This window comes from Brachyhypopomus gauderio, unplaced genomic scaffold (genome assembly GCF_052324685.1).
Source record: "Brachyhypopomus gauderio isolate BG-103 unplaced genomic scaffold, BGAUD_0.2 sc65, whole genome shotgun sequence".
Lineage (NCBI taxonomy): Eukaryota > Metazoa > Chordata > Actinopteri > Gymnotiformes > Hypopomidae > Brachyhypopomus > Brachyhypopomus gauderio.
The window spans coordinates 1,856,782-1,878,111 of NW_027506886.1; the positions used below are offsets into that span (position 1 = coordinate 1,856,782).

The window sequence follows — 21,330 nt, forward strand, 5'->3', positions numbered from 1 at the left end:
TAAAACTCATATTTATATATATGACATCTTATTTAATTGATAAATGCCAGATTATAAAATGTCTCAATTTGCGTGTGAAAAATAATGAAATTGCATTACTGCGTTATCTGGTCACTCTATTGCGTGGTAGTCTATATTACGCTTTGACCTAATGGTATTTGGTGTCGTGTGGCTTCATTCGTTGGTAGAACGTTAGCATGTTTGGCACGGCTGTTTCTGTGATGCTGACCCAGGATCAGTCACCTTCGACCAAATTATAAAACTGACCTAGGATCAGCACGGGAGGTGTGTTGTATTACACTCCACCACCACCCCACAAACACACTCATACTCCCTCCAGCGCCCACACATGCATCCCAGATCAAGGTCGCTGCATAGTTAGAAAGTCCCCGATTATGCCTTATCAAGTGTGAAGAAGACCCAGCGTGCCAAACCCCACAGGGCCCTTCCCTGGCCTCCGGAGACCATGCACTCTCTCTCTCTCGGAACCTTCCAAGGTCGTTGAAGTGTTTGTGTCTAAAACTGTTGAGCTTGGAAGAATCAGTCGGTCTTATCTACACATGCAACCCACTGGGCTGAACCCAACACCAACCTTCACCACGACCCACCCACAACGAGGTGGAGAAGTCACTGCGGGTAACTTCAATCACCAACAGTATCGCAGTATTTTGTAGTCACACTTCAGGCCTCGGTACGAGTCGTGAGTGTCGGAAGCCTGTGTTTGCTTCTTAATCCGGCCAACGTGGCAAACGTGCGCTACAAGTTGTGCGATAAGCACGCGGCTTCACTGTCAGTTTGGCTCGCGCTCCGTTTTACTAACAGCGGGACTGGCGCTGATGATGCGTGTCGAGTCAAAACTGAAACGAGAACCTTGCGCTCTTATTGTAATGGGTACGGAAGCTTTTAAACTTAAGTCATTAGACCGTGCACCGGTCCCTTGGTGCATATCTGTGAAACCATGTTAACTACTCCTTGAAGAACATGTGGTTCAAAGCTCGTAGTGAAACAGGGATGAAATTAGGCCGCTTTTTCTCTCGTCTTTTCCCACCCTACTTCAAAGCGCTCCTTCATCTCAAATAAGTTAATTGAATTGCACTCTTGGTAAGTACCGTCCACCATGTTTCAAATAACGTCAGACAATTAAAGGGAAGAGAGGGGCTTGCTTAAAGTCCGCGAGGATGAAACTCGGTCAGATGGCACTTTTTGCTCATTCTTTCTTTGCGAGTGCCATGCTGAACTGGGCGAACGCATTTAGTTCGTCCATTGTAGTTGTGGGCTTTCTAGAAGGATCTTTATCTCAAAGCACATTTGTTTCCACTTAGGAGTTCAAAGCGATCTATTCACTTTAGTCAAAGCCGGTTAGCATGTAGATAATGTAGCAATTTTGTGTTTATGCCTATTAAAGTGCTGAGGTTTTGGTTTATCTGGGAAATGGTTCCCTCTTTTCCATGGACTTTCTCTCTTTTCCACAAAGATCATGCTTAAGCAGTTCAGCCTTGGACTATTTACACAGACACAGGAAAGAAAAGGTCAGTTTCTGAATGGTGTTAGCATGACAGCCAAAAATATGTTCACTTTACAATAAATAAAACACTAATAATTTCAATTGCAATGATTTCTTGTTCATTTGAGTGCAGGCTCTTTGCTTTCCTTCATTCGGTGACGTGGGGTAAACATGACACACTTCAGATGCTGATAAAGCGACTGTGAGGGCAACAGTGTCATCTGAACTTCATCTGAGACGCCAACTGCCATCTCTCCATCTCCAAATGTCTTTACTCCTTTCTCTGTACCAATGGAGAATGAAGCAACATGACACACAGAGATTAATGTAGGCTCTTGTATGGACTGGTAAACATGTCTAATAAAAAAAATCATACCCAGCACGAACGTCTTCACAGAAGGCTTGTGAATGTTTGTCTGTTACCAGTTTAACAACATCGTGTTACCCTATCCTTATTGTGATTGTGTTATAGAGTATTGTGTTACTCTATCCTCACAGTGACAGACTCGTGTTACCCTATCCTTACAGTGACAGTATTGTGTTACTCTATCCTCACAGTGATAGACTCGTTACCCTATCCTCACAGTGACAGACTCGTGTTACCCTATCCTCACAGTGACAGTACTGTGTTACTCTATCCTCACAGTGATAGATTCATGTTACCCTGTCCTCACAGTGACAGACTCATGTTACCCTATCCTCACAGTGACAGTATTGTGTTACACTATCCTCACAATGACAGTATTGTGTTACCCTGTCCTCACAGTGACAGACTCATGTTACCCTATCCTCACAGTGACAGTATTGTGTTACTCTATCCTCACAGTGATAGATTCATGTTACCCTGTCCTCACAGTGACAGACTCGTGTTACCCTATCCTCACAGTGACAGTATTGTGTTACTCTATCCTCACAGTGATAGATTCATGTTACCCTGTCCTCACAGTGACAGACTCATGTTACCCTATCCTCACAGTGACAGTATTGTGTTACTCTATCCTCACAGTGACAGTATTGTGTTACCCTGTCCTCACAGTGACAGACTCATGTTACCCTGTCCTCACAGTGACAGTATCGTGTTACTCTATCCTCACAGTGACAGCCTCATTACCCAATCACAGTGCCTTATATAATATAGTTCTAAATATTGATTATATATGGATTCTATGTACTGGATCGTAGTGATCTGCTCCCCTTCTAGAAACTCCTCTTGTTTGTAGGCAGTGCCTTCCCTCTAACACCCCCCCCCCCCCCCTCCAGGTTTGAGGCCTGGTAGGCACTCATCATCCTGACAGGCAGGGGGCAACCTCCAGTTCTTTTTCTTCTCTCTTTCACTTTCTTGCCTCGTTCGACTTCTGCCTCTGTTTTGAAGGCAAACCGATTATGGTGGAGAGAGGCGTTCTTAGTGACGGAGTGTAGCAGTTGCATTTTCATCAAAGTGACTGCTGTAATTTTTATAACAGCGTGCATTATAATAGGCAAGTTTTATACCTGTTGATTCCAGATGCGCCATACTAAACCTTTAACATGTAGACAAATGTAAAACCCATGTGGCCTTTCAGCATCTGGGCAGCAAAAACAGCACGGCAAGGCTGGCGTGTTCTGCATTACCGCACAGCTGTGACTCATGGTGTGATCATGGCAGGGGTGCAAAATGCTCTCACACTGAGAATTTCCTCAGATTGTGGCTTATTTACAGCCTTCAAGGTTCCAGTTTTATCAAATGATGGAGACCGGGAGGGGTTTCGCTGGAAACAGGACATCGGTAGATGTTCAAGGGAGACTGGAACTCGGGATTTTGGAACACCGGTGTAAAAGCCACGATATCCTGACTCAAATATGCATAAAAATGTCTTTTATTTTGAAATGCCAGACATCGCTTCTTGACAAGGGACCAACAAATCAGCAAACCTCTCTTCCCTCAAATCAACAAGGGATTACAAAGAGATCAAAGTCGCGTGTCTGCCTACATTACTCTGCCCTGCTCGACTTTCATCCACAACTTTGACTTTGGTCTCGTCTTCCCAGCTCAAGACACCACAAATCGCTTTGGCGTTTTAAACGCAAGCAACACCTCGTGGAATCTCTTCCTCGCTGCTAAGATGACACCAATCCTCGTTGTTCACGGGGCAGGTAAACAGCGACGGAGCGGCTTCTCCCCCGGGACAAAGCCTCTAATAACTCTTAGATCTCAGACATGAAAGCGAGCCGGAGAACAGCCTCCAAGTGCACCACGAGGTGCCAAGTTCCAGCAGAAGGATCAGCCTGTAGCCTAGGAGGGTGGAGAACGCAAGGTGGAGCATGCAGGGTGCAGCATGGAGCTGGAAGATATTCTCTGAAGAGAGATAAATGAGGGTAGATGTGGTGGTGGTGGTGGGCTGATGGATGTGACTTTGCTGCAGAATTCTTAACATTCGACTCATTAATTTTTCATCAAAGTCTGCGGGAAACAAGTACGTGATTGGGCCAATCAAGAGAGAGGAGCGAGCCTCAAAAATGTAGCTGGACACCATTTTGAAAGGGGATCGCTGCTAAGATTTTTCAAACGACTAGGCCATGGTAGCTCCTTTCATCAAACAAGTGAAAAAGAAATAAATAAAATGAAAAAGGAGGGAGAAATTATTAAACCAACATATTTCTAGAAAAAAAAGAGTGCGGGTATGTGGTCTCCCACAGCAGTAGCAGTATAGAAAGTGCTCTGAAGGCTTTGAACAGTATTTTGCCTGTTATGAGTCCATTAGAAACATCTAAGTTTCAGCCCTGCATTGCACGCTGAAAATATAAAAAAATCATGCAGTTTTATAGGAAGAAAAAAAAACTTTTCGTCACAAGGGCGCACTGAACACGCATACAAAACAACATCAAAAGGCAGCAATGGGACATGATGGCGTATGCGAGGCCACGTCATCAAAGGCTCGTGCCTTTGACCGGGGCCTTACCGCGCTGTACCGCTGCCCGAGCTCATTACAACTTCGTCTCAAATCGAAGCTTGCGGAAAACAGCGATTTTTTTAAAGCAAACGGTCACACCAATACGCGAGCTCATTGCCACATCTTCCCTGACTCACGCCGATTTTGCTTTGAACCGGCGACGGAAATGAGAAGTGTTCGCTCAGAATTCAAGTCAGAGCCTATTTCTGCGCTCCCCACCAGCCTCGGGTCTCTCTGATCTTGTTTACATCAAAACAAATGATGTGTGATGAAAGGAGGCAGCATTGCAATGCAGGGCCGAGGATTAGATCTTATTTGCCCCCACAAATCACACATCAGAAGTCTCTAAGGTCTTGCCTTGGACTCGGGGGTAATGAACTTTTCAAAAAAGAGGTCGAATGTGTCGCACCGCCCTAAGAGCTTCTATGGCACGTGATGCACAGAGAAAAGGTAAAGTTAATCAGTGTGATAAAAGTGGACACATTTTAAGTATTGTTTCTGTACTAAGGTCTAGTCAAAACTTTATTGATTTTAGGACACCAACGTTAACTCAAAGAATACATCCATCAGAAGAAAAACGTGCAACAATGAATTTAATATACTACCAAACCTGTGTACATATATTATCTGTGACATTTCTTAATAAACTGCTCAATAATTTCTAATTTCTTTTGGGTTTTAAAGTTTTTAAATCTTTTTTTATTATTATTAAAACGTCACAACTCAGTTCGGACGTCTGTTATCTTTAACTGTGTGTTTGAGCGCCACCTGGTGGAAGAAAAAAACATTGACGTGAAGTGTCCCACCCCTGCTGATTTTTAATTGGGGTCAAACGTATCACCGGTTTGTGATTTAATAGGCTACTCAAAGTGAACGAGTATCCTTCCAAAGAATATAGGTCCACGGATGCTTTATTGTGAGATAAAAAGATAACAATAAAGATTATATTGTAAGACAATAATAATGTGTTAATCAGTAGGCGGTAAATCACCAAGATAACAAAGAAAGGTTTAGAATATTTAATCAGGCTAATATACATTTGGTGAATTGCGCGAAGTGATACGTATTAGCGAGGAGGACCCTGACGAGTTTAATTTGATGCCACATTTGAAAGCAACGGTTCAAGGTGAGGTTGTTGTTTGATTTAGTGCATTTTATCCAGTATGAAAATACATATTATAAAGTAACCAATTTGTTTTCTCTCATTAAAAACGTTACACTCATTTGAAATAAACTAATTTTGTCACGACATGAAAGTAGCACGCTAGTTAACTAACAAACTAGCTATTTAAATGATAGCTTGATAAATGATAATCTTGGTAACCTAGCTTGATTAAATGATAATCTTGGTAACCTAGCTTTCAAAGCGAAAGTGTAAAAAAAAACGTGGAGGGGTGTTATTTCAAAAGAGGAAACCTTTATGCCTATTTAGACATTGGCGCTGCATTCTTTGCAGATTGTCTTTAATTATCACGCTCGTATTGCTAGCCGTTCTTAGTGAGACACCCGCGGACTGAGCGACGCCATTTTTAACGGTTTCAGGGAGACTGGACGTTTGGTGAAGACGAGATGACGGGACGTGCACGAGCGAGATCCAGGGGCAGAGCGCGCACCCAGGAGGCCGGAGCGCCAGGCGCGGTAAGGGCCCAACGCAGCTAGCTAAAGACCGCCAACGTCGCCGATCTCCTTCACTTACTATATCGTCAAAAGCACAATTACAGGGGATTTTTCATTAAATATATAAAATACATACAAGTAGGGTGTGACATATTTCATGAATTATTTCTATTTAGTTTCAGACGGGCTATACTAGCTAGCGATCTGACTCGAGTGTGCGCGGTTTCTTTACAGCGGCCACCGCCTCCCCCTCAGGAGGCGGCGAGGCCGGTGCCGCAGCCTCCCCCCTCCGAAGGAGAGCTTGTGGGGAGGGGAAGACAGAAAACCGCCCCCGGAGCAATGGCAACAGAAGGTAACAGGACGGTATATTTTGAACACTGCAGCATACTAAAGTTCTCACGGACCGGTTTTGGGGCAGTAGGCCAAAGCAGTACGAGATGAAGGGTAGTGTGGCCGAATGCGCAGTAAGCGAAAAGTACCCGGATGGCCACTGAATCGGGCGCCATTTTGAAGAGTCGATCACAGCACGCTGTCTTGTCCCATAATTGAACTGTAGCAGTGGAGGCGTTCAGAGCGTAGAAGAAATGTAGTGAGTCGGTAGTTTACAAATATAAGTAAAGTGCAACAGTGCATATGCAGAAATACTGAAATTAAATTCAGTACCCTTTTAAAGACCTTCCAAAAAATGTTTTAAGACCTCATTGCCACCAAATTGTAATCAGCAACAGATCTTTAACTTAGACATTTGTAATTTGCTATGAAATATTTAAAACACGACAATAAAACAGAACAGATACAGTATGAAGTAACAAGGGTCAAAAGGATAAATTGAACCAGGGCTAGATATATTAAAATATAACTTTGATCATGACACGACACCGGTAACTCTTGAGCTCTTCATCACCTAGGACAACTTGGTTAAACTGGTGAATAATAACAATAAACATGGTACTCATGACATGTGCCTCAATGCTTTTGTTTTGTGTTCTAATGACTTCACTTTGCATCAACTCTGATCTTTATGTCTAGATCAATATACATAATTTCATTAACACTGTGACAGTGCTTATGTGACATTTATGTATAAATGGAGCATCTGTAGTTGCATGGGTGGTATGTTAGTTATTTCAAAGTTGACCTTTGGAGCGTCAACACCAGCGTCTGTCCAAGCTCCCCGTATCACAGCAAACCCAAAGCACGCAGTAACTCCGGTTACTAAGCGATACATCCGTTGGGCCATTAGTGATCCTATAGCGCCAATTATTTTTAATAGTTGCGGGGAGGAAAATAAATTCATGCATACTTTTTTGTTTAGGCAAAGCTAAAATATTGACAAGTTCAATACCGCTAAAATCCCGGTGAAGGCTTTTAAAATACTTTTTAAGGGCCTTCATTTTTCCAATATTGATTGATCGCCTTTTAATATTTTAAGACCCGCAGACACCCTGTACAACCATAAAATGAAAACTAAGATGGTGAAATCTGAAACATGTCAATTTTAGACTTTTTTAGACAGATATAAGTAAAAGTAAGTAAAACATTATTTATATAGCACTTTCCTAGAGTAACTCACAAAGTGCTATTGTAACTGTTAGTCCTTGACAACGTCTTGATGCTGATTCTAAATCCATGACCAAATGAGGTAAATGTCGCAAAACAAAAATATGAAATGGCGCTTTTAATGATTAGCGGTCTTTATCCGTGGTAGTGTGACATCATATGACATATCATAATGATGTAAGTAAAATGGCGGACGTAGTATGTACGATGTCATGAAAACTGCCAAGTTGCACACTGAATGCACTTCTTTAAGGGTTAAGTAGAACTTACTGCATTGTAATCTGGTGCCTAATGCTTTCAGTGACCCCACTGAATCGCCATGTACTATTGATACCTGGAGACTCAGTGGGGTCACACATTCTGATGAGCGGCCGTCAGAATTGGTGACCCCTGCAGAAAAGTTCACCTGTCCATCCCATTCATGATTTTTATTTATTTAGCAAAAATAAATGGAAAGCCTGACTTTACTCAAATGTGGACCTGTGTAAAATGCTGTAACGAAACATTCTTTAAATACATTTATGTAATTTGGAGACAATAAAATGTAAATACAAGCATCTTTTGGCTCGCAAACAGCAGCAAAAACGAGAAAAGAAAGCGTAGCTTACAGAGCATTCGTAAAGTGCTCGTGCCTGTGAACAGAAACTGCAAAATGGTGCCCTCTGTTGTCTCACAACTCGATGTTCACAGAATTCGGTGCAACACTGGCCATCGTGGGAGAAATCGTCAGTGCCAAATGCTGGTTCAATGAATAGCCCACATATTTCTAATGGCTGACTTTTTAGTTTACTATATAAATACTAATCGTTTTTGATAATGTGTTTGGAGGTGGTGGTAAGACGTATTTTTAGATCCATTGCCGTCTTGAATTTTAAAGTTGAATAGATCGGGCATTCATAATATTCCTACAGTGGTGATGCAGATTTCGGCAGGATTCCAGCAGGTGAAGATTGGCGAGAGAGGCGGGCGAAGGCGAGACTTCCATGATGCGGGAGTCAACACTCGCCAACTCATGGAGCATGTCAAGGAGTCCAAAACAGGTGGGTAGTCGTGGGTCGGAGGTCAGCGACACACGAGTCCCATGTTCAGGTGCTGCTTTGTTAATTACTTATTTTTATCTAAGCTTCAACGTGGTGATAGCTGTAGACCTTGGGTGTTTCTTCTGGAGACTAAGGGGGGGAACTCCAGATTTTGTTTGTTGCACACGAGGGCAAAGCAGATGCATTTTTCAGTGAGTGCAGTGTTTCTGCAGCAACTTTGGTGTTGTAACAAATGTAGTGTTAAATATTGTATTGACACAGAACAGACAACGGTAAGCTTGCAGTTTTTCTCTTATCTCATGAAATGCTCATTTACTAGCTGGAACTCGGAAGTATGGAGCAAAGAATTCTGAATATTTGATACTGAGCCGTTATCTGCATGACCACAATTCTTAAAATGTCATTGAAACTGACTAGTTTTTTTTTCTGACTAGTTTTTTGACTAGTGGTTTGATATCTTTCATAAGGGATGTCTGGTTCTCCGATCGAGCTGAGGGCGAACTTCATGCGTCTGCTGTCGCGACCTCAGTGGGCCCTGTATCAGTACCATGTGGACTTCAATCCTCCCATGGAGTCTCGACGCCTGCGTTCAGCGCTTCTCTTCCAACACGAACAGACGCTCGGCAAAGCGCGCTCCTTCGACGGAGCTATTCTCTTCCTCCCACAACGTCTCCATAATACTGTAAATGCACGCGCGCGCGCGCACACACACACACACACACACACACACTTAAAAGCTCTTGTAATGACTGGCACACTAGCTCACAGCAGCACTAAAGAGAGGCTGTTGTCCAGTGGTTATGGACCGGGCCTGCTTTCTTGTAGACCAGCCATGTTTGGAACAGATGGCGGATGTGTTCTCTCTTCAGGAGACTGTACTGTGCAGTGACACCAGACACGGAGAGAGAGTCCAGATCACGGTGACGCTGACCAATGAGCTGCCTCCGTCCTCTCCTGTGTGCCTACAGTTCTACAACATTATCTTCAGGAGGTGCGAGTGGTTCTCCTGTAGCTGACGCCTCACCTGGACCGGCCCCTCATCCTTCACTCAGTCTCCTCATCCACGCTCTGATCACTCCTTCTGCTTTCACTCACTCTTGATTGGTTGTTCTGTCTCCTTCCTTCCCCCCGATGGGTTGTTGCCCATTGAAACTAATCGGAGTCGCTCACTGCAGTTTCCCTGGTTTTATGTTTCGCAGGATTCTGAGGATGCTGAACATGCAGCAGATCGGTCGCCATTACTACAACCCTGACGACCCCCTCAACATCCCCCAGCACAGGTGCTTTTAGTGTGTGTGTGTGTGTGTGTGTGTGTGTGTGTGTGAGTGTGATGAAGGATGGTACATTCTCCCCCTTGTTTGCTGTGCAGGTTGACCATCTGGCCCGGCTTCATCACCAACATCCTGCAGTACGAGAACAGTATCATGCTGTGTACGGACGTGAGCCACAAGGTTCTGCGCAGCGAGACCGTCCTGGACTTCATGTACAGCTTGAAGCAGCAGCACAGAGACCAGCACTTCCCAGACGCTTGCACCAAGGAGCTGGTGGGCCTGATCGTCCTCACCAAGTATGCAGCCCCACACACATCCATACGCTTTATCACCCCCCTCCTTCACCGGCCAGTGTAGAACATGCCCTTTGAGACACTAAGGGGAGAAGTTGTGCAAAAATTGTGTACAAGTTTAACCAAAAAATCCTTTTCAAGATGCAATTGTCTAAGTAAATAATTGTGATCAGTGTGATTTTGCAGTATTTAGTGATTATTGCATGTCTCACGTTACTTCTAATAAGGCTGTGAATAGGTACCCCCATGACGGCTTACATAAGCTTGGATGGCTTGCATACACTTATGATGTCGTCGTTATTTCTGTGGTGTGTTATTAGAAGTTTCTACTGGTTGCACATTAAGGTGCTTTTTGTTTACCCTCACGACAAATGTGTTTGAAATGGCCCCTCTTCATGGAGCCCAACAGGGTGGGCTGTCCCTTTGACTCGAAGAAGAAGAAAAAAATGCAGACGTCCTAGCAAACCAACTATTTTAAAATATTTAGCTACCAAGATGAATCAAGGCTAAAATATTGTTTCTTCAAGTGTGTCCAGCAACCACGCCGGACTGACTGCCTTCACGGAGAATGTATCCGCCTCCAGCACCTCAGTCAGGCTGTGCCAACACTGTAGTTTGTAATGGTGCTGGAATAGACACACCTGTGGATTTGTCTTGAAGGTGTTCTACCTGTTGCAGGTACAACAACAAAACTTACAGGATTGATGACATTGCCTGGGACCAAACCCCCAGGAACACGTTTAAGAGAGGAGACGCGGACGTCTCCTTTCGGGATTACTACAAAACGGTAATTGGTTGTATGTTTGTGAAACGTTCAAAAGGCAGTCAGGGTGCTTGTTTGAATGGTTTCTCCATTTGACACGTTTCTCAGTCCGTGTGTCTGTGGCTTTGCAGCAATACAACCTGGAAATAACAGACTTGAACCAGGTCCTGCTGGTCAGTCAGGTTAAGAAGATGGGTCCTTCCGGTGGTCCGCCCCCAGGCCCTGCCTTGCTCGTCCCAGAGTTCTGCTACCTCACAGGTCGGTCTGCAATGCCCCAACACACCAGAACACAACTAGAGCTTCAGCCATTTGCAAGCCAACCATGTGACCTGATGATAAACTCTGCAGGTCTGACTGACAAGATGCGCAGTGACTTCAACATCATGAAGGATCTATCTTCTCACACGAGACTGACCCCAGAACAGAGAGAGAGGCGCCTCAACGGATTCATCTCCAACATCAACCGGTAATGAGCAAGCTGTTCCAGTGTCTGCTCAGTTTATGGGCTTTTTATTTTCCTACACAGGGTAATGCTCGAGTGTTGCTCGTCTCCTTTTGATTGTAGGAACACCGAAGTACAGAATGAACTGAGCACGTGGGGTCTCAGCTTTGAGAACAAGTTGCTAAGTCTGACTGGAAGAGTTCTCCCCGCTGAGAGGATCACGCAGGGGCCCCGTACTGTGAGTGGGGGGGGACACACGCATGCAGTCTTGATTTTCTGCATCATGGTTCTGTGTTAAATGTGAGTTTCAATTTGCCTGTGTGTGTGTGTGTGTAGTATGACTACAACCCGTGGGCCGCCGACTGGTCTAAGGAGATGCGAGGGTGTCCTCTGGTCAGCAGCATTCCCCTGGAGAACTGGCTATTGTTCTACACCCGCCGCAACACTGACGTAGCGCAGGCTCTTCTGCAGACCCTCAACAGGGTGGCTTCACCCTTGGGCATCCGCATGCAGAGAGCAGTCATGTGAGTCGTCACGCCCCGGCTGTTGCCAACGCAGCTCCGCGCCTCGCTCTGGGCATGTTCTCCGTGTTCGCTCAAACGTTGCTCATCGTTGATCACTCCCGGCTTTCTCCGAGCAGGATCGAGTACGAGGATCGGCAGGAATCTCTGTTGAGGGCGCTGCAGCAGAATGTGGCACCAGAGACTCAGATGGTGAGCTCTTTATCTCTCTCTGAAGAGCTTGATAAAGAATACTAGTGTTTGGTATCGGTCTTCTGATCTGATTTACATACACAAGGTTTTACATTCAATTTAAATCCTAATACTGCTAATGATGGATCTTGATGACAGGATGCATTATTGACAGTAGCACCATGTTCCTAATGGGATATTAGGAGAAGGCGGTCGTTATTGGGTGGGAGTGGCTCTGATTCCTACTTGGCCAACATTGCAGGTCATGTGATAACGGCTGAAGCACAGATTATACACGCATGTAGAGTAACTGAAGAGTTTATTTCATCTTAATAATTAACTTGTGTTCAGATGCATGTATTAATGCACAACGATTTACATTGCTGCCGTGCAGCTTTTAACTTGGTGTGGGGGGGAACAGGTTCTATGCCTCCTAGTGAGAGATTTTAAATTGGACACCACTGTTCTGTCCATCTCCAGGGATCCACCTTTTAACAACAGGCCTGATAGTTTTCAGGCGCCACGCCGGAATTCCGGCGTACCTGTCCGCGAGAAAAAAAAAATTTGAGGGGGGGGAAATCCGTCAAATCATAATGATAAACCACACGCGCGCGCATGCTATCTGTTTTGAGGCCGAAATATAATCCTTATGATCCTTACGAGGTTCCCAAGTTACGATTTTTCGTGGTTACTACACATCTCCCATTTACTGTATAAAGCCTCGTTTGGACCTAAGTGGTTCTGCGTCGTAAACGGAACTTGGTGTTTGGTGTGCGCGGCGTCAGGATTAGTTAGACGCAGCTATGGATAAAGATATTGGCCAAAAGCCTAGCTTTAGGATATGATAACTGCGTATAGTACCTTATTTACGTACAGTATGTACGTATGTTCCGATTTACATCGAAAATCGATTTACGACGGATCAACGTCGTAACCCGGGGACCGCCTGTATTTCAGACATCGGAAGAGCTTCAGAGGTAGCTACAAGATAAATTCAGTATTTTATCTTTATTCTGATTAAGTAAAATTTTTATCAGAAATATAAGAGTGCTTTTTTTTGAGCCGGTACAGGTGGTCAGATGATCTGGTTCATCCTGGCCGCCTTACGGCGTAAGGTGTAATACATGAACAAAAGCACAAAATGTATGTCCTAATAAACCAACACAAAATATTTATTACATTTATTAAATTTTATATATATAAACTAACTATAATCATAATACTTGTAATTCTTTTAAACTTTATTTGCATAATTTCTTGATGAATAAATGAATAAATAATTAATCATGCCTGTTTTTAACATATTGTGTCTAATATAAATCTTTAGGTTACAACATTTTCTTAGAATATTAATAGAAATTAGTTTTTATTTCACTATAATGAATACCTGACTTATTTATTATTAATTAATTTAAAGATTAATTATTAAATATTCTAAATATGGTACACTAACACTCCCCCCCCCCCCCCCCCCCCCCCGCTCAGAAAAAGTTCAGGCTCAGGAATTTTTCCCACTATCACCCCTGTAACAATGACTTTTCATTCATTTGTTCATTCGTCACAAATCACATTTCCAGTTTGGCTGTGAATTAAATGGATATAATAAATATATAAATCTCTCCGGATTATGTCCGATCTTGGTTGCCGAGTTCTAAGTCTGACGAGGAAATATGAATAAGAACTAGGGCTGAACGATTAATTGCATTTGCGATAATTTCGCGATTTTTTAAAACGCGATTGTCTAATCGCACAGGCTGCGATTTAAACTGGTCACGTGACTTGGGAGCGAGCCGAGCCGAGGACGAACGGAGCAAACCCGAGCAGGAGGCAGGGAGGTGGAGAAGTGAAGTTAACACAGCGCACTTTAACTTGTTGCACAACGGCTTCAGGCTCGACAGAAGCTGACACAACTGAAAGTCTAATACCAAAGAGGGGCAGCACATAAGTTGTGTGAAATTACTTTGGCTTTTAAAAAGATGCTGCTCAACGTCAGGTACCCTGCAAAACATGCCTTGCTACTGTTGCTACGACGCGAGGTAACACTACAAACCTTCAGCATTAAAAAAACACCACAAAGCCTCGTATGCTATTTGTAAGGCTAAAATGCCAACGACCAGTGCTGCATCTTCAAATACGCCAAAGTGTTTCTCTGCGCTTATACAGCTTTAGTATGCGGTGAGCAGCGAAATACCGTAAAATCACGCATATAGGCGCAATAAGATTTAAAGCACGGATGAATCGCGAAAGCGCGGATAGCTTGACCGCGGTCCAGCAGACAGGGTTCACTGACCGAACCGTTTGAAAGTGTAACTCCTTATGGATGTAATTCGAAGCGGCACGCTGAAATAACTCGGGCAGTAACGGAGTTCATAGTGAAAGACATGATGCCCGTTAATATAGTGAACAAGCCCGGCTTCATGGCTTTGTTAAACACACTGGATATGCGCTACCAAACGCCCTCACGCACATATTTTAGCCAAGTTGCTATACCTGCAGGGCTGCCAACTCTCACGCATTGAGCGTCTTAGACTAAAAAATTAGTAGTTCGCTCTGGCGCCAACCACAGGCGATCGATCGATCACGATATAATAATAATACTTAAATTTAGTCCATTTTACACCCAGTGGCGGACTTAGCAATTTGGAGGCTCAAGGCGAATTTAGCTAGGGGGCCCATCAACATTAATATGCGAGAAATAAGTTCACATATTAGGTTCACACTACAAGATTTTAGGCTGGTTTTTCAGTCGCCGACTGTTTTTGTAGATCGCCGACAGAAACTGTGGTCGGACGCAAATCGGGGATCATTCGGCGCTCGCTCAGTCGTGTAGTGTGAACTGCTGAAAGACGCTCTCCGAGCCGTCGCCGAGTGGCCGCCAACTCATCGCAGACGACCGGCAGATATCTAGCATGTTTCATATCTAGCCCAGTCGGCGACTGTGAGTCAACAGCAGCGTCTAGCTTCATACAACTTTACTACAAGACTGTTTAAGTTATTGTGACAGCACTGGAGAAATAGTGCGATTGACTATATATATGTTCACTGCAACGGAGAGATTAAATAATTCTGGCAATTTGGGACTATGGAGTGGTGTTTTTATTTTCTTCGTGGTGTTGCTGGTTCTCGCGAGTGTTTCATTTTCGTGTTCTCGTGTTTTTGGACGACAGCCAGATGAGTCGGCGATTCCCCAGTTGTTTCATTCGTGAGCCCACGTCACCGATCAGTCATGTAGTGTGAAAGCCACAACAACTGAAAGACTTGCGATTACAGCACAACCAGTCGTGTAGTGCGAACGGCACAAAAACCTGATGACTGAAAAGTCGTGTAGTGTGAACCTGGCTTTAGCTAGACAAGGGGGCCCTACAGTGGGAGGGGCCCAAGGCAATTGCCTAGCAACGCCTCTATGCAAAGACCGCCTCTGTTTACACCCCCCCCCCCCCCGCCGCAACCCTGTATCTGAGCTGTATAAAAAATGCCGAAACAGAGTTTCCTGAAGTGGAACAATGGGGAAAAAATCGCGATTTTAAATCGCAATCGCAATTTATAGATAAAAAATTGCAATTAGATTATTTTCCAAAATCGTTCAGCCCTAATAAGAACAGCATGCCTGCTGTGTGTAGCAGGTGAAGCAGCGATTTAACACTGAAATTCAAACATGACTTGGAAGGGTGTTTGCCTTGTAAACTAAGGTAACACGGGCCAATTTTCTCAGGTATTCTGCCTTTCTCTCGTCCACCCCTGCGTGCGCGCGGGGGTGTGTGTGTGTGTGTGTAGGTGGTTGTGATCCTGCCCACCAACCGCAAGGATAAGTACGACTGCGTGAAGAAGTACCTGTGTGTGGACTGCCCCACTCCCAGCCAGTGTGTGGTGTCCCGCACCCTCAGCAGACCGCAGGCCCTCATGACCGTGGCCACCAAGATCGCCCTTCAGATGAACTGCAAGATGGGAGGAGAGCTGTGGACTGTGGAGATCCCGGTACAGGCCTGCGACCACTGCACCTCTCCTGTTCAGACATCCCACTGCACCACATCAGTGCCAGCACAGCCACCTCCAACCACCGTGTGTAGTTGCTGGTTCAAAGGACTCGAATTGGGCTTCTTTTCATTCTGCCACTGACTTTCTAGTGCTATAGTTGCCAAACAGTTTGTACTCCAATATGTGTATTTGGAAGAGAATTGCCTGTAAGAAATGTTTATATTCAGCATTATAGCCTTCTTTAGGGACTAGTTTTATTTAACACCAACACTTGATGCTACAGTTTCCTGTTCACCTGCTGTGTTTCTGCTTGGTTTGTCCATTTAGCTGAGGCAGCTGATGATTGTGGGCATTGACTGCTATCATGACACTGCTGCAGGAAAGCGGTCCATTGGGGCTCTGGTGGCCAGCCTCAATCAGGGCATGTCCAGGTAATGAACCTCCTAAGGTGAAGCTTTTTGACCTACCAGTATTCCTTATTACTTTTGTTTATTGTTCAGCTCTGGGTCATTCAAAGGCAGTGGAAGGTTTTTGGGGGTTTTTTTTTTTGTTGTTTTTTTTTATTTTTATTTTTTTCTCCTTACACGTTAAAGCCTGGGTAGATTTTATAATCATTGTTTTTATGTAGTAGCCCCCTTTTAAATTTGGCCATGGACCACCCCACCCCCCCCCCCAATGATATCATCGTCCATCGCGATGTTTCACTGTAAACACTGTCATCCGCCAATTAAGGAGACATCGCCCAAGCCTAGAGGACATGCTTATCTACACTGTTTTAAAGTGTCTGGAGTTTTTTCTGCTCATCGTTTTTGACTGCACATTCTTTAGGTGGTATTCTAAGTGCGTTCTGCAGAACCGGGGTCAAGAGATCATCGACGGACTCATACCGGCTTTGAAGGGTATGTGATTCACTGCGTTGTTCTGTATGATGTGGTATTACATGATGACTTACCTGAAATATTTCCCGTTCCATTCTGCCGCAATATTTGTCAAGCCAATGCATGCTAAATGGACATTTAAACAGACTTGAATATTTAATGGAAGTAATATTTGCATGTTTAATGGAAGCTGATTTAGCATGTTTTGTGCTGACAGCTGTCTTCCCTCAGCCACATGGAAGACGTACATGATGAACACCCATTGGTGGCAATAATTGGAACTCATTAGTTGCTGTTATTTAAGAATATATTTACTAGTTACTTTTGAGGAGTTGATCTGTAGTTTCTAAAAGTTTAGCCACGATTTGTGTAAAACATCAACTGTAATTTTCTCAGTAGTTCATAGAAGCTTATTTGCCACAAGTGTATCTACTCAAATTCTATATTTCTGAACAATGTAAATGCTTAGTTAACCTCTTTGTACATTTGCGCCCCCTAGTGATCCCGTCGCCGGGCAAAATCTGTTTATCCACACAAAATAATTAACATCGCCGAAAATTCTTAAAACGCAAACACAACACACTGATTGTATTTTTTTTAGCTAGTATAACATCCTGCATACCGATTTTCAGCCATCTACAAGCAACTGTTTTCAAGAAATCCCCTTCTGGACACACCGTGTTTACAACATGTGGTTTACACGTGCAACTTGACTCGCCATTTAAATTGTCCTTTTAAAAAGTATACGAAGTAAGATGACCATGTTTTGTCACCTAAAAATTGTGTACTAATAAGGCTTTAATTTAAGACCTTAACATCGTACATCCGTTGTGGTTATGTACCTTACAAAGCTTGCTCACCTCACTGCAAAATTTTGTGTAATCCACTTCCTGAATGAGACGCTCCGACAAATCTGCCCCCTAAGCGTCACCTAAGCGTTTTGAAAGCTGATTTGACCTCTTATTACAAAGCTGCAGCGGTTCTGCTTTGATTTGAGTGGTTTTTATTGGTCTGAAGGGGGTAGTGACTTTGAATGACAGGTTTTACAACCTCTCACGGGCGAGGTGCAAAGGGGCGGGTGGAGAGGGTGAACCTATAAGCCCACAGAGACAAGCTGGAGCCTTAGAAGTGATTGAAAGCTGTTCTATCCAATAGTTTACTTCCTTCCGAAGCTAACCAGCCCTCATTTGCCATGATTGGTCAATTATATTTTTTAATTGAGCCCTTGGAAAGTCGCGGTTCATTTCCAATGTGGGTCCGCTAGCATAGCAACATAAGCTAACCTTTGCTAACCTAAGCCAAGCTCCCCAGAACACACTGTTCGGCAAAACTGAAGCAGCCGTGGATTATTTTGTTCGTTTTTATTCCGATTGCGGATACTTTCAAACATAAAAGGATTACTTTGTATGGAATATATGAGCAATTTTCTGAATTTTCGCCAACCCGGAAGTGAGACGGTACACCCACATGTTAGCATGTTAGCTTGGTTGGCTAAGGGTGTGTATCGGGTGTGGCATATTTGGACAGGGTGTGGTGAACTTGACATTCCTTGGAACAAAGTGGAATAACTTTGCAATGCTTGCATGGATTTGCTTCATTTTTTCTGTGTTATTAGAAAAGACCAGAGCGAAATATATTGCAAATTTATAGTGAATATACATGCTTGTGATGCTCAAGTTCAAGTGTGCATTTCTGACATTCCTGGCATATTAGCATCTGCGATAATAAAAAAAAAAAAAACCAAGGAATATGATATTGAAGTGTATCAATATGTTCCACCAACTGTCTTCAGTTTGAGCCATGAATGATCATTTTCATATATGTACAACTTGAGATATCTAGTTTTATAGTGGACTATGTCGGGCATCTGAGGAATTTTAAAAATGGCCGCTGGAATGTAACTGCACAATGAGGTTAAGTGAAGCATTTCGTGTGTGTAATATAAATAATAACCCTTGGCTTGACCACAGGTGCTTTGAAGGCATACGTGAAGCATAACAAAATTCTGCCATCGCGCATCATTGTGTATCGCGATGGCGTGGGCGACGGCATGCTGCAGAGTGTGGTGAACTACGAAGTACCCCAAATCATGCAATCCATCAAGACCATGGGCAAAGACTACGAGTGAGGCTCCGCCCACATCTCCGCACCACTGAGCGATTGTAGATCACGCAGTTTCTCTTTGGAATCAGAAGGCCTCTCCAGTGTTTTGGGTTCTGCTTCTTCTCTTTTTTTTTTTTCCCCCGTCTGCAGCCCCAAACTGTCGGTGGTGGTGGTGAAGAAGCGAATCGCCAGCAGGTTCTTCGCTCGGCTCGATGGCAAACTGGCCAACCCTCCTCCTGGAACCGTGATTGACACGGAGGTCACTCGACCGGAGTGGTGGGTTTCGGCGAGGGAGGCGTGTTCATTCGTTACACAAGTCACTTTGATCTACACCAAGCAGACTGATCATACGGACACCACTGTTTAATATTTAATGCTAAGATTTAATAAGATTAGACTTGAATTGATGTGTCTACACATCACATTGGACTGCGGTGTTGAATTGTTGACCTGCGTTTACTGTGTGCCTATGCCGAACCCTCCCGTTTTGCTCTCTGCTCCCTCAGGTACGACTTCTTCATCATCAGCCAGGCCGTTCGTATGGGCAGCCTCACCCCCACTCACTACAACGTGGTGTTTGACAACAGCGGCCTCAAGCCAGACCACATGCAGAGACTCACCTACAAACTTTGCCACATGTACTATAACTGGCAGGTAAGAGTCGTGACGTCAGCGCGCTGACTGTTTGGCAGAGGCAGCTGTGAAAGTGGGAGTGTCCAAGGACCAGGGGTATGCTAGGAAAACTCCTGCAGTGCCTGGTCACTGCTGATTATCACACAGCTGCACCCAGCACGTGATGATGCCTGGTGGCTGTGTGTGTGTTTCACTGGGGAGTGTTAAATTGGGGTACTTTGCCTCACTGGGCTGCTTCTCAGTTTGGTTTTTGATGGCACTACTGTCTGTCGACCGTAGGGTGTTCACCTCTTTTCTTTTGGCTGCTGTTTCAGCCGGTTAATTGGCATTTGCAGTTCTGATGTTCTGATTTAATCCGTACTTCAGATGTTTGTGGAAAGACTTTGCCGAGTTGTGTTTTGGTGTTCAGGTTATGTTCATTGCCTCACATGCCGTGTGTGTCTGTCTTTAAGGGGACTGTACGTGTACCTGCGCCATGCCAGTACGCTCACAAACTTGCCTTCCTGGTGGGTCAGAGCATTCACAAGGAACCCAATCTGAACCTTGACGACTTCTTGTACTACCTGTGACATGGCAGCTGTTGGCAGAGCAGAGTTAATTTCACCACGTGTTCATTTCATTGTTCTCATGCAGTTGTGGTTTAGAATTTTGCGTTTAAAAAGAATGTTTATCCCTGGTATGGCCTTCAGTTTTTTGTTTGTTTGTTTGTTTTACACAGGGAGTCCTGCTGGGTCTGGTGGACCCTTTGCATTTTTTGTTTACTTTATCTCAATTGAAAGTAAAAAAACAATGTTTGTTCGCTTTACATTTGTTAAATTACAGTTATGAATAAAAATGCCACTCTTTTTGTTTTTTTTTTATTTATCTTTTTCATTAAAATGTAACAAAGGAAATTAATCATAAAACTGGCATAACTGGAAAATAATGAAACGTACAAATAAAGCAAGTTTTTCCAAAAATACAGCGTTCTGTATTATTTAGAACATTAGAAATTTAACGGGTCAGTTTACACAACATCACATTAGCCCCACTGAATATTGCCATATTCATACCAGTTTATACAGCACATGAGAGGAATTTCACTGTGTGTTACATGTATACAGGGGTTGGACAATGAAACTGAAACACCTGTTTTAGTGGGGGGGGGGGGGGGGTTCATGGCTAAATTGGACCAGCCTGGTGACCAATCTTCATTAATTGCACATTGCACCAGTAAGAGCAGAGTGTGAAGGTTCACACTCAATTAGGGAAACCGCAGAACATTGCAATGCACACATTATGGATGACGTACCAGAGTTCAAATGGACAAATTGTTGGTGCACGTCTTGCTGGTGCATCTGTGACCAAGATAGCAAGTCTTTGTGATGTATCAAGAGCCAGGGTAATGTCAGCATACCACCAAGAAGGACAAACCACATCCAACAGGATTAACTGGACTCAAGAGGAAGCTGTCTGAAAGGGATGTTTGAGTCCTAACCTGGATTGTATCCAAAAAACAAAACCACAGCTGCCCAAATCACTGCAGAATCTGACTGTCAGGAACTACAGGGTCAGTACACATGGCCGGGCTGGGCCGGTGTGGAGAAGCCCCAAAGAAGCGCAACACCCAGACTTGCCCAGAGTGAAGCA

At 44.0% G+C, this 21,330-nt stretch overlaps 1 protein-coding gene and 2 long non-coding RNA genes across 3 annotated transcripts; all 3 read left to right on the top strand.

The window, feature by feature from the left end:
* Positions 1–547: 547 nt before the first annotated feature.
* Positions 548–1,836, top strand: LOC143490333 (uncharacterized). Its single transcript, XR_013124935.1, has 3 exons — positions 548–636; positions 1,475–1,529; positions 1,638–1,836. It is a non-coding gene; the product is annotated as an uncharacterized LOC143490333 (long non-coding RNA).
* A 1,171-nt stretch (positions 1,837–3,007) lies between these two features.
* On the top strand, positions 3,008–5,099 carry LOC143490367 (uncharacterized). Its single transcript, XR_013124944.1, has 2 exons — positions 3,008–4,884; positions 4,970–5,099. It is a non-coding gene; the product is annotated as an uncharacterized LOC143490367 (long non-coding RNA).
* A 251-nt stretch (positions 5,100–5,350) lies between these two features.
* On the top strand, positions 5,351–20,618 carry piwil1 (piwi-like RNA-mediated gene silencing 1). The gene is made up of 21 exons (XM_076989057.1): positions 5,351–5,560; positions 5,977–6,072; positions 6,286–6,403; positions 8,523–8,651; positions 9,119–9,333; positions 9,521–9,642; positions 9,851–9,931; positions 10,021–10,218; positions 10,894–11,002; positions 11,110–11,236; positions 11,327–11,444; positions 11,544–11,658; positions 11,757–11,944; positions 12,061–12,133; positions 15,887–16,087; positions 16,415–16,518; positions 16,916–16,986; positions 18,936–19,089; positions 19,219–19,344; positions 19,575–19,722; positions 20,154–20,618. Exons 2-21 carry the CDS (start codon positions 6,004–6,006, stop codon positions 20,268–20,270), a joined length of 2,583 nt encoding a protein of 860 aa, XP_076845172.1. The 5' UTR covers positions 5,351–5,560; positions 5,977–6,003; the 3' UTR covers positions 20,271–20,618.
* Positions 20,619–21,330: the final 712 nt, after the last annotated feature.